We start from the raw sequence: 16,866 nt of genomic DNA on the forward strand, positions 1-16,866 counted from the left end.
TGGCACACTGCCTCTGACATCAGTTTAAAAAGAGCTGACAGAAAATAGATTAGTTACGGTTAGACAGCCTGGTTCATGTATCAGCTTCATCACTCAGCAGTGGGGCTCTGGACAACTTACCTAGATATTTTGAACCTATTTCTTCATTTATATAATAGCGAAGATAATAATACCTATCTCACGGTGGTTCTGAGAATTGAAATGAGATGATGTAGGTTAGGTACTAAGCGCTACTAACCTTATCCTTACCTCCCCCTGTAAAGCAGTACTGGGGTGGAAAAAAAAAAAGTCAACAAGCTGTTTGCTGCAATATATATATTTTAATTCAAAGTGAATCGACAGTAATACACCATAAATTCTTATTTTGACACTCACCAAAATAGTCACCTGGAAAACCCGCTTTTTGTGACAAAGTACAGAAGGCTTGGTCACATTTAAATCACTGAGAACTAGAGAGAAATACTAGCGCAAACCGTAATAGACATTACATCCATAAAAATTTTCCCAGTCCTTATTGTAATATTGCACAGTGCAATTGCTACATGGCAAACTAGTGTAGCATAGAAGTAAAAGCCAAAACAAAACCAAAGAAAGAAAGCCACAAGTCTAAAATTGTTAAACAGTTAACAGTTCAAACTTCGTAATTAAATCTGTATCATTGGATTCATTAAAACAAATCTTCCTACACCTTGCAGTGTATGATTTAACTTTTACTTAAGAAAAACCAAGATTAAAATTAGTAGTAGAGATTAAAGTGAAAAGGCTTTGCTACTACAGTAAAATATTTAAACACCCTGAAGGAAAAGAAAACTAAATTATCAGGGTATTTGGTAAAAAAATAATAATAATTAGCAAATTAAAATAGTATGCAAATATGCAACTTGGAAGTCATGCAGTGTTTTATTTAAGAAAGCAGTAAAACCAAAGAAAACTGGTAAAATGGTTTTAAAGAGGGCATAAATCCAAATTCTTTTGTCGGTTTGTTGAATTTAGACATTGGCAGGATTTTGAAATTTTTAATCTTAAACACTTTTAAAAACCCATGATTAGAATCAGTTAAGAACTGGGGGGTATGCCGTTACCAAACCTTACTATTACATTATGAAAATATTTACTGTTTATTTAACAAGACCATCGGAGTCTTGGAACTGAAAATACAGAAAATCCGACGCTTCAGAGTAGTAAACGTGGCCCTGAATGAAACTAAAACTGCGCCAGTTTTGTACCTATGGTACAAACATAAATTGATCCTTTGCACTCGGGGTTTCTGAAACATACGCTGCCAGCACGGATTCTTTTCCAAGAAGTGAGCAGATACCAGTGACCTGCCGGACCGTATAAATAAAATTAGTAAGCTGTGGAGGGCAGCAAGTTTACTTAAATAGTGACTCCATAAATTTGCCATCTGTAAATAATCTTTTAAATTAATCTTAGGCTACTCCTTTTTTTATGCGTAATATATGTANTATGAGTAATATATATATGTATATATATTTCTATTTATATAAAATGCATAGAATTGATTACTAAAAACACTGAAACTTGTGGGGAAAATTAAGTCCTTCATTTTCAGTGTGACTAAAAATGTACTGCTGGTTTTTATTTTATGATCTAATACTGTAATTACTAAAATCAATTTTAGGCACATTTACTTCATTGATGATTATTAAATAAAACACTGCTTGTGTTAATGGAGTAAAGAAAAGTTTATCCATTATTAGCTTATTGTCAATGCTGTATTAGAGCTGTACTAGTGGTATGCAATTCATTCATCAAAGAAATGCTGTAAATCCAAAACATTTGGAGAGTTTTACACTCAAATGCTTTGTACTGTTTATTCCAGTAAATGCTGTAAGATTATATTCCAGATTTTTAAGGAAAAAAAGTTAAGTCAAGCCTGCAAGATACAGCTTTCTCAAGTGTCTACAATGCCAGTATGAAAATAAAAAATTAAGTTACATTGATACATCCAAGTTTTTATATGCAGTGATGAGCACAAACATTAATAGAGATAAAATACTGATGCAAATAACACACCCCAAAATAACATATGCAATTATTTTCCATCATTTACAATACAGTAGTTACAATGACACTCCAAACAGAAAAGCAAAGTAAAAAATCAAAACCCCAACTTCTATTTCATGTAATTAGACTTATACAGAAATTAGAAGACTAAGTAACAACTAGTTAATCACCTAATTTCACAGCTATCTGAAGTGGCAATCGTTATATAGCAGCTTATCTATGATACATTCAAGATAAATGATACAATTTATTACTTGCCCATAAGCTAAAACACAGCCTGTTTAATACCTTTCCTTAAATTCCACCTCTATACTACAATATACTTGAGGTCTATGCAAAAAAGTAGCTACCTTTTATATAGAAAATGGATGATTAAGTCTTTGGTGCTGTAAAAGCAACTTCATTTTAACATAACCACCACCACCACCAAAAAAGAAGGAAAAAAAAAAAGAAAATAATAAGGGAAAAACCCAAGACACACTTCCTAGGGGGGGAAAAAAGCATGTAATTTCTGTCCCTGACGGAATGTATTAAATAAGCAAACACCACCAACAAGCAAAACAAGTACTACAATGTAAAAAAAAAAAAAAAAAAAAAAANAAAGATTGCACACAAAGAACTCACATCTTTTCAAGCTTCAATAGTAAATATTCTGCTACTATGTATTAAATACTGCATGGTTTGCCCAAGCTAAGATGAAACCACATCATGAATCAATAAGCATTTTGCATTTTCTTTCATTATCTACTCAAAGTCATGCCTACTGCACCTCTAAACATTTCATTAAATCCAATTATACAGCAAACACTTCCAAAATAAACTTAGATTGTATTGCAGTTTCACTTAACAGTATATAAAATGCTGTGTTGTGACAGATATCAACTATCCATTAGATACTGAATCAATTTTTCTTAAGCACTACTAACTGCTTGCTTTTCTTGAAGCTAGATCATTCTGAAAAATCAGACAGCAGAATTCAGCTATAGCAAACATGCTGCCCTCTTGGTAAGGAAAAAACAGCTACGACCTGAAATCATACCACACAAAACCAAAAATGAACATTACTCTATCAAAAGGAAACTAAAGAGTAGATCTGAATTTAAGTGCTGCAGTCCTCAACATTTATATATAGGTAATAACATCAACAACCTCAAATATTTAAGGCACTATGTGTGGGAACGGTTTACAATGCAGCTGAGATTATTAGAACAACATTTAAGAGCAAAGTCTAGGCAACATTTTGCCCATGCAAAGACACATGCAAATGTAAAGAACAATAGCTCAATTTCTTAGGTAAGTGACCCAACATTTATACACTAAGACACAGATAATACAATTCACTTGTATGCTGTAATTCTGACATATGTGCATCTGTTGCTCTAAGTCTGTACACAGAATGGCTTCCCAAATGTGGATGTGTCTTGCACTAGTTAGAAGGCAATTTTATAAAAAATAGCAGGAGCAAAACTGGACTTCTGCTCCCATAAGTCACCTGTCTAGAGTTACTACATAAGAAGATAACATGACCAAAGACAAGTTATACCAAATGTGCAAAACACATTAAAAGTGAGTTTTTTTTAAAGCTCAAAGTTGTTTAAATTGCACCCAAGTCTACATGATTCAAAAATAATTTTCTTGTGCCATGGCTAATATTTATTAAATACCATGTTTTTATTTTTAATCAAATGTTTATATCATTGAGCTTCCTCAATATACTCTTTTGGAGTTTTCACATATATGGATACTGGCTGAGTTTTGTTGGACTCAATGGAAATCCAGTATATGCAGGTGATGCTGCAATGTAAGAATGTGGTGGGAAGATTGGTTTGTACTGAGTCTGATGAATGGTTGGGGATGGTAACAGACGGGGATTTATGCCCACTGGGACTTGGTGAACTATGCCACTGGGATGAGAGATATTGTAAGTTGGATGCTGTAACATAGGTCTTGAGGTACATGGAGAGGCTAAAAGGTGGGCCACCGGTGCAGCACTACTGAGGGTTGCTGATGATGGGTATGGAAGTAGAGTAGGCTGTCCTCCAAGATGCGCACTTCCAGCCAGATGGGCATGCACGGCTGTGTGATTGGGACTTCCATGAGAAAGAGTGAATGGATTACTGGTAACGCTAGTAGGGATATAAGCTTGCTGCCTTCGATGTCCAAAGTTTCCATTCCACTCCTGATGCCCAGATCCAAAGTGCTGAACCTATTCAAAAACACAACAAAAAAATACTGAACATGTATTTTTTAAGTTAAAAAGGAAGGAATAAAGGGAAATTACAATATACTCTGTAGCTGATAATCCAGAGGATCCTGCAGATCTCCACTTCTACTAAGCATAGGGAAAAGTAAAATATCAATTTTATATATATTAATATTAAACGCTTTAATATTTGTTACTGCATATTATGATAACATTACAGTGCTATTATTACCAGTGCAAGCAGCGTCACTATCCCCCCGCATCGCTACTAAGAGCTACCATCTGTGGAGCACTTATTTTATGTAAAGCTAACATCTTGCATACATGACAGTATTTCATTCCAAAACAACCCTACAATATAGCTATTGTGCCCATTAACTCTGTGGTCCAGATTTGTTGAAGAGACCTGGCCAAGGTAATATATGTAGTATTTGGCAAAGCCAGGATTTGAATGCAGGTCTGACTCCAATACCTGTAATGTTATCTTTTCTTTCCCAAAGTGAAACATGACTGCCAAGCACAGTACTGAACAGATGGAAAGGCATCACTATTCCTCAACGACTAACACAACAAATGCAGCCATCAATCCATTAGTGTGCATTCTGAGTTAAAAGGTCTAAGACAACAAATACACTAAAAAATTATTTAAGAGAACCTAAAAGCCTAATCTTTCTGAAAATTCAGGTTCTATGGATAATCTGGTTCATTACCCTATTACTAGGCCTTAGTCACTTGGGATAATGAAAAGGGATACATTTTTCAAGACTGAGAAAGAAAGAATTTTTCTTCTCTCCAAATGAAAAACTGCTGAATTTGAATCCTAAAGACTCTTACAAATTCATAAACATACCTGACTGAAATTCAAATGTTGTTGCTGGAATGCGGATGTCAGTTTCTGCTGGCGATTACCCATTGTGGAAGGCTGGTTCAATCTTCCAGGAGCCGATCGTCCCTTTACTAATGGCTGGCATGTAGAATCTGGCAACGAGCAAAATATTAGACAGTTGATGCTTTTTTCTGCTCATATAAAAATGAGAAAGGTCTTTAGATATTTTACACAGTAGTGATTTTTAAGGTCTGACAACCTTAGAGAAGAGAGAAGTCATCTCAGGATTTCTAGTATTGAATGATATCAGGAAAGATTTCCTTCCTACAAGGATCAAGTTGGAAATTCAGAGATAATTTTTGGCAATGTCGTTCTCTGATGTTCCCAAATTAAGACTTTTTAAAGGGATAATCGGAGAAATAGGGAAGACTCAGTTTACCTGTGTTTGCCATATGCTCATCAGCATTTAATCCATTCTCTAGTCCCACTGGAGGCACCACAACAGTACAAACAGCTGGTTTGGTTTCTGTGCTGGCAGAGGTTACCAGTTCTGGGTTTTGATGAGCATCCTCCACAAAGCTCCTCTCTGCAAATGGACTGTCATGTCCCGAAGAGTCTGATGTTGGAGAGCCATCCACAGTATCACAACCACTTTCCTGTTCTTCATCTGACATACTACAAGAAAGTCTTTTTATGAATAATATGTTTTCAACATTAAATCTTAAGTTAAATACTATCCAGGCTCCAGGAAATTGATGGAATCTTATTATTTCATATCTAATTATACTTTCTTCCTTGTCCAATACCAATTTTTTAAGATTGTCTAGACCCTCATATTAATTCTCTCCTCAGACTGTTAACCCTAATTCTATCCATTTTAGGTACATCATTTTGGCACTTTCTCTCCTTTCCCTTCCCAATTGATTCTTAGTAGTAGTTCAAAAAATTCCACTTTATAAACTCCAGAAAATCTCATCAAAACACTACAAAAGAAGCAATATTCTGGATAATTTAAACGAAATGTAAAAAACATATAATAATATAATCATGTGACCTGGATAGTTCAGAGTAAATTCTGTTAGGATTCATACCTGTAGTGGTAATCTGGGTCCTTTTAACTAACCAGTATCTGAGAGATCTTCTCCACCTCTCCAAAAGCCTAGCCAGAATCCCATATTTCTCTTCCTGGCCCTGCTGGGCCATGACAATCTCTCTCCCTTTGGAATTACTACAGTATTTATGGTCTATTTTAATCATTCATTTCATATGTAGCAATTTGAAGCATCTTTTTTATACATGCATTTTTAGTTATATATCTTATTTGTACATTGACACATACAATTTTTATATGGATGTATTTACAGATATATATGTATGTATCAACTGCCAAATCATATTATAAGCAATCCATAAGAAGATGTGTTCAAATTACTTTACATCTTCTAAAGTATTCACTATCATACTTCCTGACCAAGGAAAAAAGAGAAAACAGGTGTAAAAAATTAAGACCTAAAGAGTTTTCAGAGTTTATTTCCACTAAAAAAAGAATTTCTGCAAGTTGAAATCAAATGTATTTCACTGAGATTTTTATGGTTTCTCTCTTAATGTGTTAGTGTACCATGCTGGCTAGGAGAAGCTCACCACTTTAGTGGCAATGCATGTCCCTGGCCAAAAAGAGTAGGAAAGCAAATATGGGTAAAGCCACACAGATCAATCACCAATGAGCACCCCCCCCCCAAAAAAAATCATAATGGATACTCTACTAACAGTGGGTTATTACTTTATTATGCAAAAAATTCCTTTTTCATTTTGCTAAAATGTTTATTCTGCTATATGTTCTTACTCTGAATTTAAGTAATAACTGTTACCTATGGAGCTGAAGTTGAGGACATGGCTTTTTGCTCTTTCAAAAACAAATGATTCTTTAAAAATCATTTATTAGAACTTCAATTTTTCATTTAGATGTGTTCTACAACAATAAAGAAAATTATCACTTAAAACCCAAGTGATCTGGTTAAAAAATTATGTCCAAGAGAGAAGCCACTGTGGTAAATCAATAGGCACGTTATTAACATAAACAACAAAAGAAATCACAGGCGTTTTGGTAGACCCAATATCTATGGTATATGCCCCCCCGGAATTCCTTTACCTGTTCGGTCTCTTGCACGGGGATGGGCTGGACTGCCCCGAGGAGCTGGTGCTCAGAGTACTATCAGGGCTACTTAGTGAACACATCCGATCGATATTCAAAGTGCTCTGGCAAGCTTCACAATCTACACTATCTTTACATCTAGTGAAGAGGGACAGAAAACACATGGGTCAAAAGTGAGAAGTAGCCAAAATTTACATGAATTAAGGATATAAATCAGTCAAGTGTGACCTACGTCAACAAAAATCTAAAGCCATAAATACGAGAGAAATGCTATAATAATCCTGTTAGTTACTATTAAGGGATGTACACTCCCAAGGACACTGACAGAGAGGGGTGAGGTCCCAGAATGTTTTTTTCTTCCATCACACCAGAGGGCGCCATCGCTATGTAAGGTTGCAGCATAANGAATCTAAAGCCATAAATACGAGAGAAATGCTGTAATAATCCTGTTAGTTACTATTAAGGATGTACACTCCCAAGGACACTGACAGAGAGGGGTGAGGTCCCAGAATGTTTTTTTCTTCCATCACACCAGAGGGCGCCATCGCAATGTAAGGTTGCAGCATAAACACAAGAAACTGATTTTGGCACTTACTCTCTGAGTGAGTGTCTCTGCGATGTCTCCTCCTCGTCAGTGTCACTGCTAATAGTAATCACACTCACTGCAGGGCTTGGAGAGTCAGCAATGATGATGGTCTGCCGCTGCCTGTCTGAAACCGATGAATCAGAGTCTTGCCTGACGGATGTATCACAACAATCTCTTGCCTCTCCTTCTGAGTTATGATTGTCCTGTGTTTCTATACAACGTACTTCCTCAACGTCTTTCCCACTTACTATCTTTGGAGAAATAAATGTTGAATGTGGGACATTCGTATTCTGCAGTGAATTACTCCTGCAATCAAAGGAATAATGTGTCATTTCTAGAATCAAAATACGTACATGCCATTTTTCTAGGATATCTTGTTAAAACAAACAACGTTCAAGATCATGTATATAACATACTAACATATAGACTGTTTTGTAAATATAAAGTATTATCTCTAGAAATATCAGCATAGATTGCATTTACATATGTTAAAATGGTCATTTTTTGGTAAATGTGATATCTGAGTGTCTAAAATTGTCTAAAATTATATGCAGGTAATAAATCAAAAGGGCAATAAAGACAATCTTACCAACTGAAAGCATTTATTTCCTCTCTTCCTGGCTCCCATTCCATTAGTTTTACCAAAATACCTCTGAGAAATTGAGAAGGGAGCTGGCTTAGTGTTTGTAACAAAGCTATCAAAGAGGTCATTTTGAATAAAACAGAGTGACCCTTTAGTGTACATGCAAAATTTATTTTAAAGCTTAATTTTCAAAATGCAGAGGAAAGTTAAATATCAGTACCAACCTGTTCTGGCACAGTTTATTTTTCTTTGCAGTGGCAGGCTGAGGCCAGACAACATGTGCAATGCCCACACTAATTGGCTGCGGGGCCGATAAAGTTATCTGATTGGTTAGAAGAGGCTGTGGCATCACTGAGTTATAATGATTACTGTGTGAAATCATTTTCCTAGGGAGAAAGTTTAGAAAACTTGAATCCCTTCTATACCATTATCTATTTTACAAACTTCACAAGAAAAGTATTTTTGTTTTTAACTTACCCCCAGTCTCCAAGCCGCTGTGAGCCAGCCACACCCTCAGAAGTTAATGCAGTAGTAGCCGCAGCCATGGGTGTTACCTGCTGCCAGGCAGGTACCAGCATCTGCTGTGTTCTGCCAGACCACGTCTGCTGTGTTGGAAAGCAAGTTACAAGTAATTCATCATTACTACATCTTAAAATCAAAAATATATTAAGGCAACAATTATTAATAATATGTAAAAGCCAGTAACTACAAAAGATCAAATTCCCGTCCGGATCATCTTTACTGTTTCTCAACAGCACAGGCTGACATACTGCAAGTGGATCACTGCCCTTATTTGTGCATAATGAGGACAGCACATATGCAAAAATAATAAATTATTACCGACCTGAGAAAGAACTCCTGGTCGGATCTGTAGTGGCTGTACAGCTGGGGCCTGAGTTACAAGTGGAACTGTATTATCTACTCTTATTGAGTAACTAGTGGGTTTACCATGTGTTGCAGGAATACCTGTGAAACGGAAGGAAAAAAAAAAAACATTTCTCAAATCAAAAACGGTATCCCTTTAGTTAACTTACAAAACTCTTTTAAATTCAAAGAACTGCTAAAATTCTGATTAGCGTTATAAAATCATCCCTTACATAAAATATTCATAACACTAACAAAACCATCTATTGGGAAAGTGATAACAAAACCATCTACATTGTGGTACATCATTCCAAAAATTGATATAAAGCTACTCCTTCTACTGCTTTAAAATGCATACAACCAAGTTGAATCATTTTTTTCTTGAAACTTCCTATTCCTTTTAAAGTTTGCTATTATAGCTTTATTTCCTTTTCAAATAGTTCTGCCGCTATGACAAAGGACATGAATCTAACTCAACATCTTGAACCTCTAGCAGGTAAACGTTCATCTTTTCATACAAACTTAGCTCTGCCGAGTATTCTCTTCTTTAAAACCTGTAAAGGATCTCTTTTAGCACCAAAGGGGGAATGTATCACAACCTCACACTGCAAAGGCCATGATGGTTTACACGATTCAAGAAAATTCAGGGATGACACACTCATTCCAACGTCCAAAGGAAAAGCAAAAATAGCCTTTCATGCCTAATATGATGATACAGCTAAGCTTTTACCAATACAGCTTCATCAACTAGTAGCTGCTGGAACTCCAGGACAAACATGTTCGTTCCACTTTGCTTACCCACTAGGAAAATTAGAAAGCAAGATCACCAGCCACGTTAATCCTGTTATGTTAATGTTTGTGTCATATATTGCAAAAGGACCATGCAGATAAATACTGTCTTATATTAAACTTTTAGACAGTGAAGTATTTTATCCCCAACTGAGAGCTTTGACTAAAAAGGTTTTAGGGACATCCCCCAAGCTCAAAAAGCGCAGTTATGATGACGAATTCAGTACTTCACAATTTCCAGCCTCTTGCAGCCATTACTTTCAGTACAGGCTGGCAGAAAAAGCAGCCGTCTTGAAGGTGTAAGAGAAAAATACTACAACTGTTTTCTTTTACTACTGAAAAATAACCTCATAATTTTATTGCACAAATGCACTGTATGTGTTAATCCTGTTAATTCTGTTGTGCTTAATTTTTCTTCAAAGGGGCTTTTACCCTCCTCCCACGGTGTTCTAGACCCTGAGCTCCACTGAAAAAACTAGGTAGGGATTAAGTTTAACAAAGATCTACAGGGTTTTGTTTTTTTTTTTTAAACTGACCTTCTTAGCCCTTCCAAAAAGCATGTCTTGATTGGCAAATGCTCCAAGAAATGGAATCTAAGTGCACCCAGGCAGTGTAGATGTGTGGCAGCGATAGACAGTCTCATCAGAGAAAAGAGCAGAATTCACTTTGACAAGGGGTAAAGGACAGAGCGAATTCTCATATCCCAACAAAAATCATGTTGCCCTTAAATTCTCCTCATAATTAATTAATGCCTTATGATGAAAGAATTCTATTATCTTCTCTCCTCACGAAGTCTGATTCATTTTTTATCAAATTCAACAGTGATTAAGATGCCAATTTTCTACACAGTTCTTAGGTTAGCTAAAACTTTATCTTTGAGTAGATTTCCTTTCATAGCTGCACAGCAAAGCACAAAAGCTTAAAAGATTGTGCTAATACAGCAAGAGAATTCTGCTGGAATGCATTTGATTCTAAAATAACAGTTCTAGCTTTTCAGATTGCCAAATAATGTTAAATGCTTGTTTAATATATACTAAAATTTGTTAAATAAAAGCTTGGCTAAGTCTTTGTTAACTTGAAAAATGTAATAATAATATTTTGGATATAGTACTTATATATCTCTAACCTACATATATATCTATAACATGGAGAATATATGACAAACCTAGACACTACAGTCCCAAGGTACACAATGTAAAATGAAGTGGAACAGACATAAAATGTATTTAAAAATACAAACTACAATGGTGCCAGAACTCCTACCCAACAGCTGCCCAAAAACCATTTAAAACGTTCTCCAAAATGGATTGGTGGCACATTATGAGGGAAAGTGGTAAGAAGACCAGTACTGGGATTTTCTACAGAGATACTCAAGTGGATTGGATGGGAAGCTTTCATTTCTAAGTAGACAATACTCTAAGACAAAAAACAATGAAACAACGTATTTATAGAGCCTGCTTGTCCTGCTACAAATGCACCCATTACATAAGCTAACAAGTATTTTGCTCTCTTACTGGTAATTCTAATTCAAAAATATTGTTCTTGACATTTAAAGGGTTTATGAGTCTGAGGGTATCTCCTTTTCTTTTTATCCTTATTATGAACCATTCATACAGCTGTTAGCATATGTACAGAAAGGTCACTAGTCTTTCATCAACCATAGGGCACATTCAAAATAAAAGATTTATCAGACCTCACTGATTGTTTTAAAAATGACACTCAACTGTGTTTAGAAATGTGTCTCAAAAGCCTCTCAAATGTTTGCTACAAACAGAAGGTAGGCTCTGAAAAAAAAAAGCTATTCTAAATCTTGATGAAGTATGACTTTGGTACATGGGGGACGATTGTTAGAACTTAAAAACTTATTTGTTAGTACAGAGTAAAAACTCATCCAGCTGAAAATGCATTTATGGAGATACCACTTACATGATAACTGATTAAAAAACAAAGCGTCAATCTTCCATGCTCGAGTACTTAGAAGGAAAATGTCTACCCACCACTTACTATCAAACGGTATGTGTATGCTGACATAGACTGACGGCAAATATGGCAAAACGTTAACACTTGTTGAATCTAGGGTAAAAGGCATTGTATTATTCTTGGAATTTTTCTATAGGTTTGAAACTTTAATTAACAATTGAGGAAAAACAAAAGAAATAAACACAACAGCATCTTTAAGAACACTGACATCACGACGATATGGGTATTTTACTATCCTTAGCCATGGGTTGGGTCACTGTCACAGATATTTACAGACCATGTTGGTCCACAATTTCACCTTAAAAAAATCAACCATCTAAGTAGTTGTTTTTTATCTTTAGTGCTACAAATCTTTCTCTCAATGAAACCTTATATGAAAACCCAATACACATAAAAGATGACAATAAAGTTCCCCTGGAAGAACAAAAATGGCTAATGAATTGAGATGTTTTCACATCTCTTATTACCAGTCAGTCAAGTCAACAAACATATCTCAGAGCTTTATTAGGCACTGTAGGAGATATTACAACTTCAGAAATATGTTCAAGTCTTTGAATCAAATAAAAAATTCAAATAACCTTCAGAATCCAGAAATATTAGAGCTAGAAGTGACCAAGATAGTATCTGCTCAGTCTGTTTCCTTTGACTAAGGCTGCAAACAGGTTAAACAGACTCATCTAGAATGACAGCAAACAGAACAGGCCTCTAGCCCAGGTGCCCTGACTGAGTACCAACTGCTTTCACAGACACTGTACAGTACTCCCACCATGATTCAGAAGAGTCATTTAGGCCCTCATTTGTAATTAACCTCTTCCTTTAAGACAGAACTAGATGTTAAAGCCTAGCAAGGACAACGTGCTAGCAAAGGACCTAGAAAGTCCTATTTTATTCTGGTTACTCCAGCTGTAACGTTTGCTGCTATTGCCCTCTAAGAACCGCAAATTCCCAGTGTGAGAATTTATGGCCTCTTCAAAGGTAATCTGCCACTCATCTCACCTGAGGTTTCATTCTGCTTTTTATCTGAATATGGGGCATAATGTAATTGAGTAAAACCAATCTCTCTTTAAAACAAACAAACAAACAAGCAGAAACCTATGGTATGGATAGCAAACAAGACTATAACATTTTGGGACAGAATTCTTTTGAACAAAACTTAAAGAACTGAGTTCTCAGTTACTTTAATGTCTAGTAATGACAGACAGATAAAAGGTACTTACCTAAATATCTGGAGCTGTGATAACCAGTAAAGGGCAACAGAGAGCTTTCCAAGCCCATTAATTTCTCCTAAGGTATTTTATCGTGCTAGACTCTACAGGAAATATAATTATCAGATGACCCATTCTTTCAGCGATGATTACAATGGAGCTCCAGTCAAGAGAGCAGTGGTGGAAAGGCTAAAGTGGTCTAAAGGCTACTGACCAGCTTAAATTAAATTCAAATGTAGCAACGTGGCAAAAACGATGCAATATATTTAATTAACAGATACCTAAATTCGTGAAAAATAACATATGCCTAAATTCAAAGTGTAATATAAATCAGAGTACCTTGAATAGCTGGAGGACAGATAATCAGCGTCTGCTGAAAAGCATCACCACAACCGAAATGAGCAGTTCCGGCCTGCAGAGCAACTCCATGGTGCACAACGGAGTGAGCGGACGTGGTTAACGCCTGAAAGGTCAGCACAGGTGGCGTTGTACTGAGTAGTCTGCATGCACGCTTTACCAATACAATTCAAATGCACTTCTTAAAGCCATAACTCTATGATAAAAATGAGCCCAGAAACTGATTTTATCCAACTCAACTTTTCATGGAGTTGCTGCACAGGAAGGCGGGTAGGGGGCATGAAGGGGGTGAAAGGTGAAAGGAAATAAAAGAGTTTAGGTAGACAGGTTCTAATTGTTGCCCCGAAATACTAGAGACCTTACAGAATAACCATAGCGAGAGCCTCCCCAGCACTGTGACTTCTAACTGCTGATGTGAGACTTCTATATATACTTCAAAAGCAAAATGAGCAATCATTTAAAAAGGAGTACAAATTATTAAATATTATAAGTTCTTACCTGATTTCTTAATGTGCCAATTTTAGTAAAATTTGCTGTCAGGTTAGCAGTACTGCCTGAAGCAACTGGTCTTAAAAGTGAAGTTTTATTGTGATTATTTGTGTCACATGAATTTGGGTGGGACTTACAAATATCCATAATATGAAAACAGGACTTTACACTNTTAACATTTATAAATTATTTCTAAAAGAAAAAATTTATATGGCTTGCGCTTAATCTGCTTATTTCCGTGGCTCAGTCGGTTACGTGTCCAACTTCGGCTCAGGTCATGATCAGTTTGTGGGTTCAAGCCCCGCGTCGGGCTCTGTGCTGACAAATAGCTCAGAGCCTGGAGACTGTTTCAGATTCTGTCTCCCTCTCTCTCTGACCCTCCCCTGCTCATGCTGTCTCTCTCTTTTTCTATCTCACAGAAATAAATAAAACATTAAAAAAAAATTTTAATCTGCTTATTTCCAATACTATTTCTACCAGAAAAACCTACAAAAGATTGAACTTTAAAGCAAGTGAAAATATATCTTATATCTGCAATGTTTTCTAAGACGTCAAAGCAACAGTAAGCATTTTTTGACTAGCACACTAATTTTACGACCCCTGCCCTAATTTTTCTAAAATTTCTAGATCTCTACATCCCTAAACTACTGATAAAAAGTACGTAGTTATGTTATTTTCAACATACTTATATGTGGAAATCATTAGATATTTTTAACTGTTGGAGAGAGTAGATGGGCTTTCTAAAAATACCAATTTTAAGGGGAAACCACAATAATGGTTACTGGTTCATCCCTATAACTTCTTCATTTTTTTTAATGCTTGTTTATTTTTCAGAGAGAGTGCATGTGCCTGTGAGCAGGGGAGGAGCAAAGGGGTGGGACAGAGGCTCCCAAGCCGGCTCCCCACTAACAGCAGAGAGCTTGGTGAGGGGCTCAAATTGCAAGCTGTGAGATCATGACCTGAGCCTAAGTTGGACACTTAACTAACCAAGCCACCCAGACTCTCCCATTCAGTCATTTTAAAAAACAAAAAGTTGTTTTCAGTAGTCATTTACTTTACTCCCTGCAGTCTTATAAAGAAGAGGTGTGGGGTTCAAAGAATTCATAAGCTTTACCTAAGGTAACTCTAATAAGACCTTCTCAATTTGAGGATACGTATATTCTTCTCCACTAACCCATAAAAACCTCCCTTTCCTTCCACAACACAGAAGAGAAGGAGTGCACGAGGAAAGCAAACAATGTGAAAGGAAACTAAGGATGGGGTCTGCAGGACTCAAAAGTGGGAGGAAAACTGTTAATACTTCCTTTTATTACATATACCTGGCTATCAAGTTAAGAATGTCATGTAAAAAAACCACTCAGTCATTTGCAGTATGGTGTTTTGGAAAAAGAACACTGGAATGCAACTCAGATTCATATTCCAGGACTGTGCTGCCACTTACTAGTCTATATGAATTTGGCCAAGTTAGCTTAACCTCTTTTGACTCAGATTATTTACAATTAATAAATCTATTGAATCATTTCTCTAAAACACTAATTTTCTAAGACTTAGTATTATTTCTCCATATCATTTTAACAGACTTTAAAGTGGGGTGCCGAGACGGCTCAGTCGGTTAGGCGTCTGACTCTTGATTTTGGCTCAGGTCATGATCTCATAGTTTGTGGGATCAAGCTCCACCATGGACTCCATGCTAACAGCACAGAGCCTACTTGAGAGTCTCTCTTTCCCTCTCTCTTTGTCCACCCCCCCCCCCCCGCCTACACCNAATAAATCAAAGAATAAGGGGGAAAAAAGATAAGTGTACTCTTAAAAAATAAAAAATAATGAAAGATTTTAAAGTAACATACTGGTTGCTATGAGGGAAATCTAGAAGATGTTTCATATTAACAAAAGAATGGTTCAAAGTCTCAACTGGAGTAATTCTTAAATCTGCATCAATCAGCAACATTTTCTTCAACAGACTAACAAATTCTCTTCTATCAGCTTTCTCAGCCAAAAGATCACTTCCTTCCAAATCCATCACTGTGTTCACCTACAATATCAAAATTTCAAGTCATCAAATACAAATAAGCCATGGAAGGTAATATATGTTAAATTTGCACAGTTGTAAAAAAATACCACAACAAAAGAAGGAACAGAGAACTACAACTGTTTTTCAAACAAGAATAATTGAGCTTAATAAATTCATAAAATGTTTCAAAGCACCAAATAGTATTCAAAGGAAAAAAATGTTTTTAAGAAATACCCATTTCTAAAAAATACAAAGACAAAAAATTTGTAGAGCTAGGACTTTCCCTTTTAAAGAAATTAATAAAGAACAGGATGGTATTAATAATATTTGATAAAGACAAATGTAATTTAAGTTCCTATAAGGCTGAAACCTTAGAATCAGTTTTGTTGAAAAGTTTAAAATTAGCAGCACTCTATAATTATTGGAAGATGATTAACATGTGGTGGTATATCCTTGGCATTCAGGTCCTTCATCGTAAGCACAGAAGACTAACAAATGTGACTGTGGTACTCACATGCACTATATCATCCAGACTGTTGAATATGTACTTTCTGGCTTCTTTAGACTTCATTCCTGTCTCTGCCTCATGCTCTTCTAGTGTCTTATTGGATATATAAAAAAGTGAAATAATATATTATTATCCACCATTTGGAAATTATTTCTTTATTTCTGGCACATTTAGTCTAAAACACCGAATATTCTAAGGCAAGGAGTTTTAAAGAGTAACTATCAAAAATGTACTTTTTAAAAGTACCAAAAAAAAAAAAAAATGAGAAGAGCTTGGTTCAGGTCA

The 16,866-nt window shown here is 35.8% G+C and overlaps 1 protein-coding gene across 4 annotated transcripts in view; it reads right to left on the bottom strand.

Moving 5' to 3' along the window:
- Nucleotides 1–2,629: 2,629 nt before the first annotated feature.
- Nucleotides 2,630–16,866, bottom strand: part of HIPK3 (homeodomain interacting protein kinase 3) — a 61,829-nt gene continuing 47,592 nt past the window's right edge. The window contains exons 4-16 of one of the 4 annotated variants that reach the window (XM_077772899.1): nt 16,588–16,674; nt 15,910–16,094; nt 14,072–14,231; nt 13,556–13,679; nt 9,223–9,344; nt 8,856–8,980; nt 8,603–8,764; nt 8,385–8,447; nt 7,805–8,101; nt 7,207–7,347; nt 5,497–5,732; nt 5,082–5,209; nt 2,630–4,234 (exon numbers count right to left, since the gene is read on the bottom strand). In XM_077772899.1, coding sequence (XP_077629025.1) covers nt 3,758–4,234; nt 5,082–5,209; nt 5,497–5,732; nt 7,207–7,347; nt 7,805–8,101; nt 8,385–8,447; nt 8,603–8,764; nt 8,856–8,980; nt 9,223–9,344; nt 13,556–13,679; nt 14,072–14,231; nt 15,910–16,094; nt 16,588–16,674 — 2,307 coding nt within the window. In that variant the 3' untranslated portion in view covers nt 2,630–3,757. Of the gene's footprint in view, nt 4,235–5,081; nt 5,210–5,496; nt 5,733–7,206; nt 7,348–7,804; nt 8,102–8,384; nt 8,448–8,602; nt 8,765–8,855; nt 8,984–9,222; nt 9,345–13,555; nt 13,680–14,071; nt 14,232–15,909; nt 16,095–16,587; nt 16,675–16,866 lie in introns of all 4 variants that reach the window. The other 3 variants (XM_077772898.1, XM_077772901.1, XM_077772900.1) reach the window with 3 other exon arrangements.

This window comes from Crocuta crocuta, unplaced genomic scaffold, assembly GCF_008692635.1.
Source record: "Crocuta crocuta isolate KB4526 unplaced genomic scaffold, BGI_CrCroc_1.0 scaffold382, whole genome shotgun sequence".
NCBI lineage: Eukaryota > Metazoa > Chordata > Mammalia > Carnivora > Hyaenidae > Crocuta > Crocuta crocuta.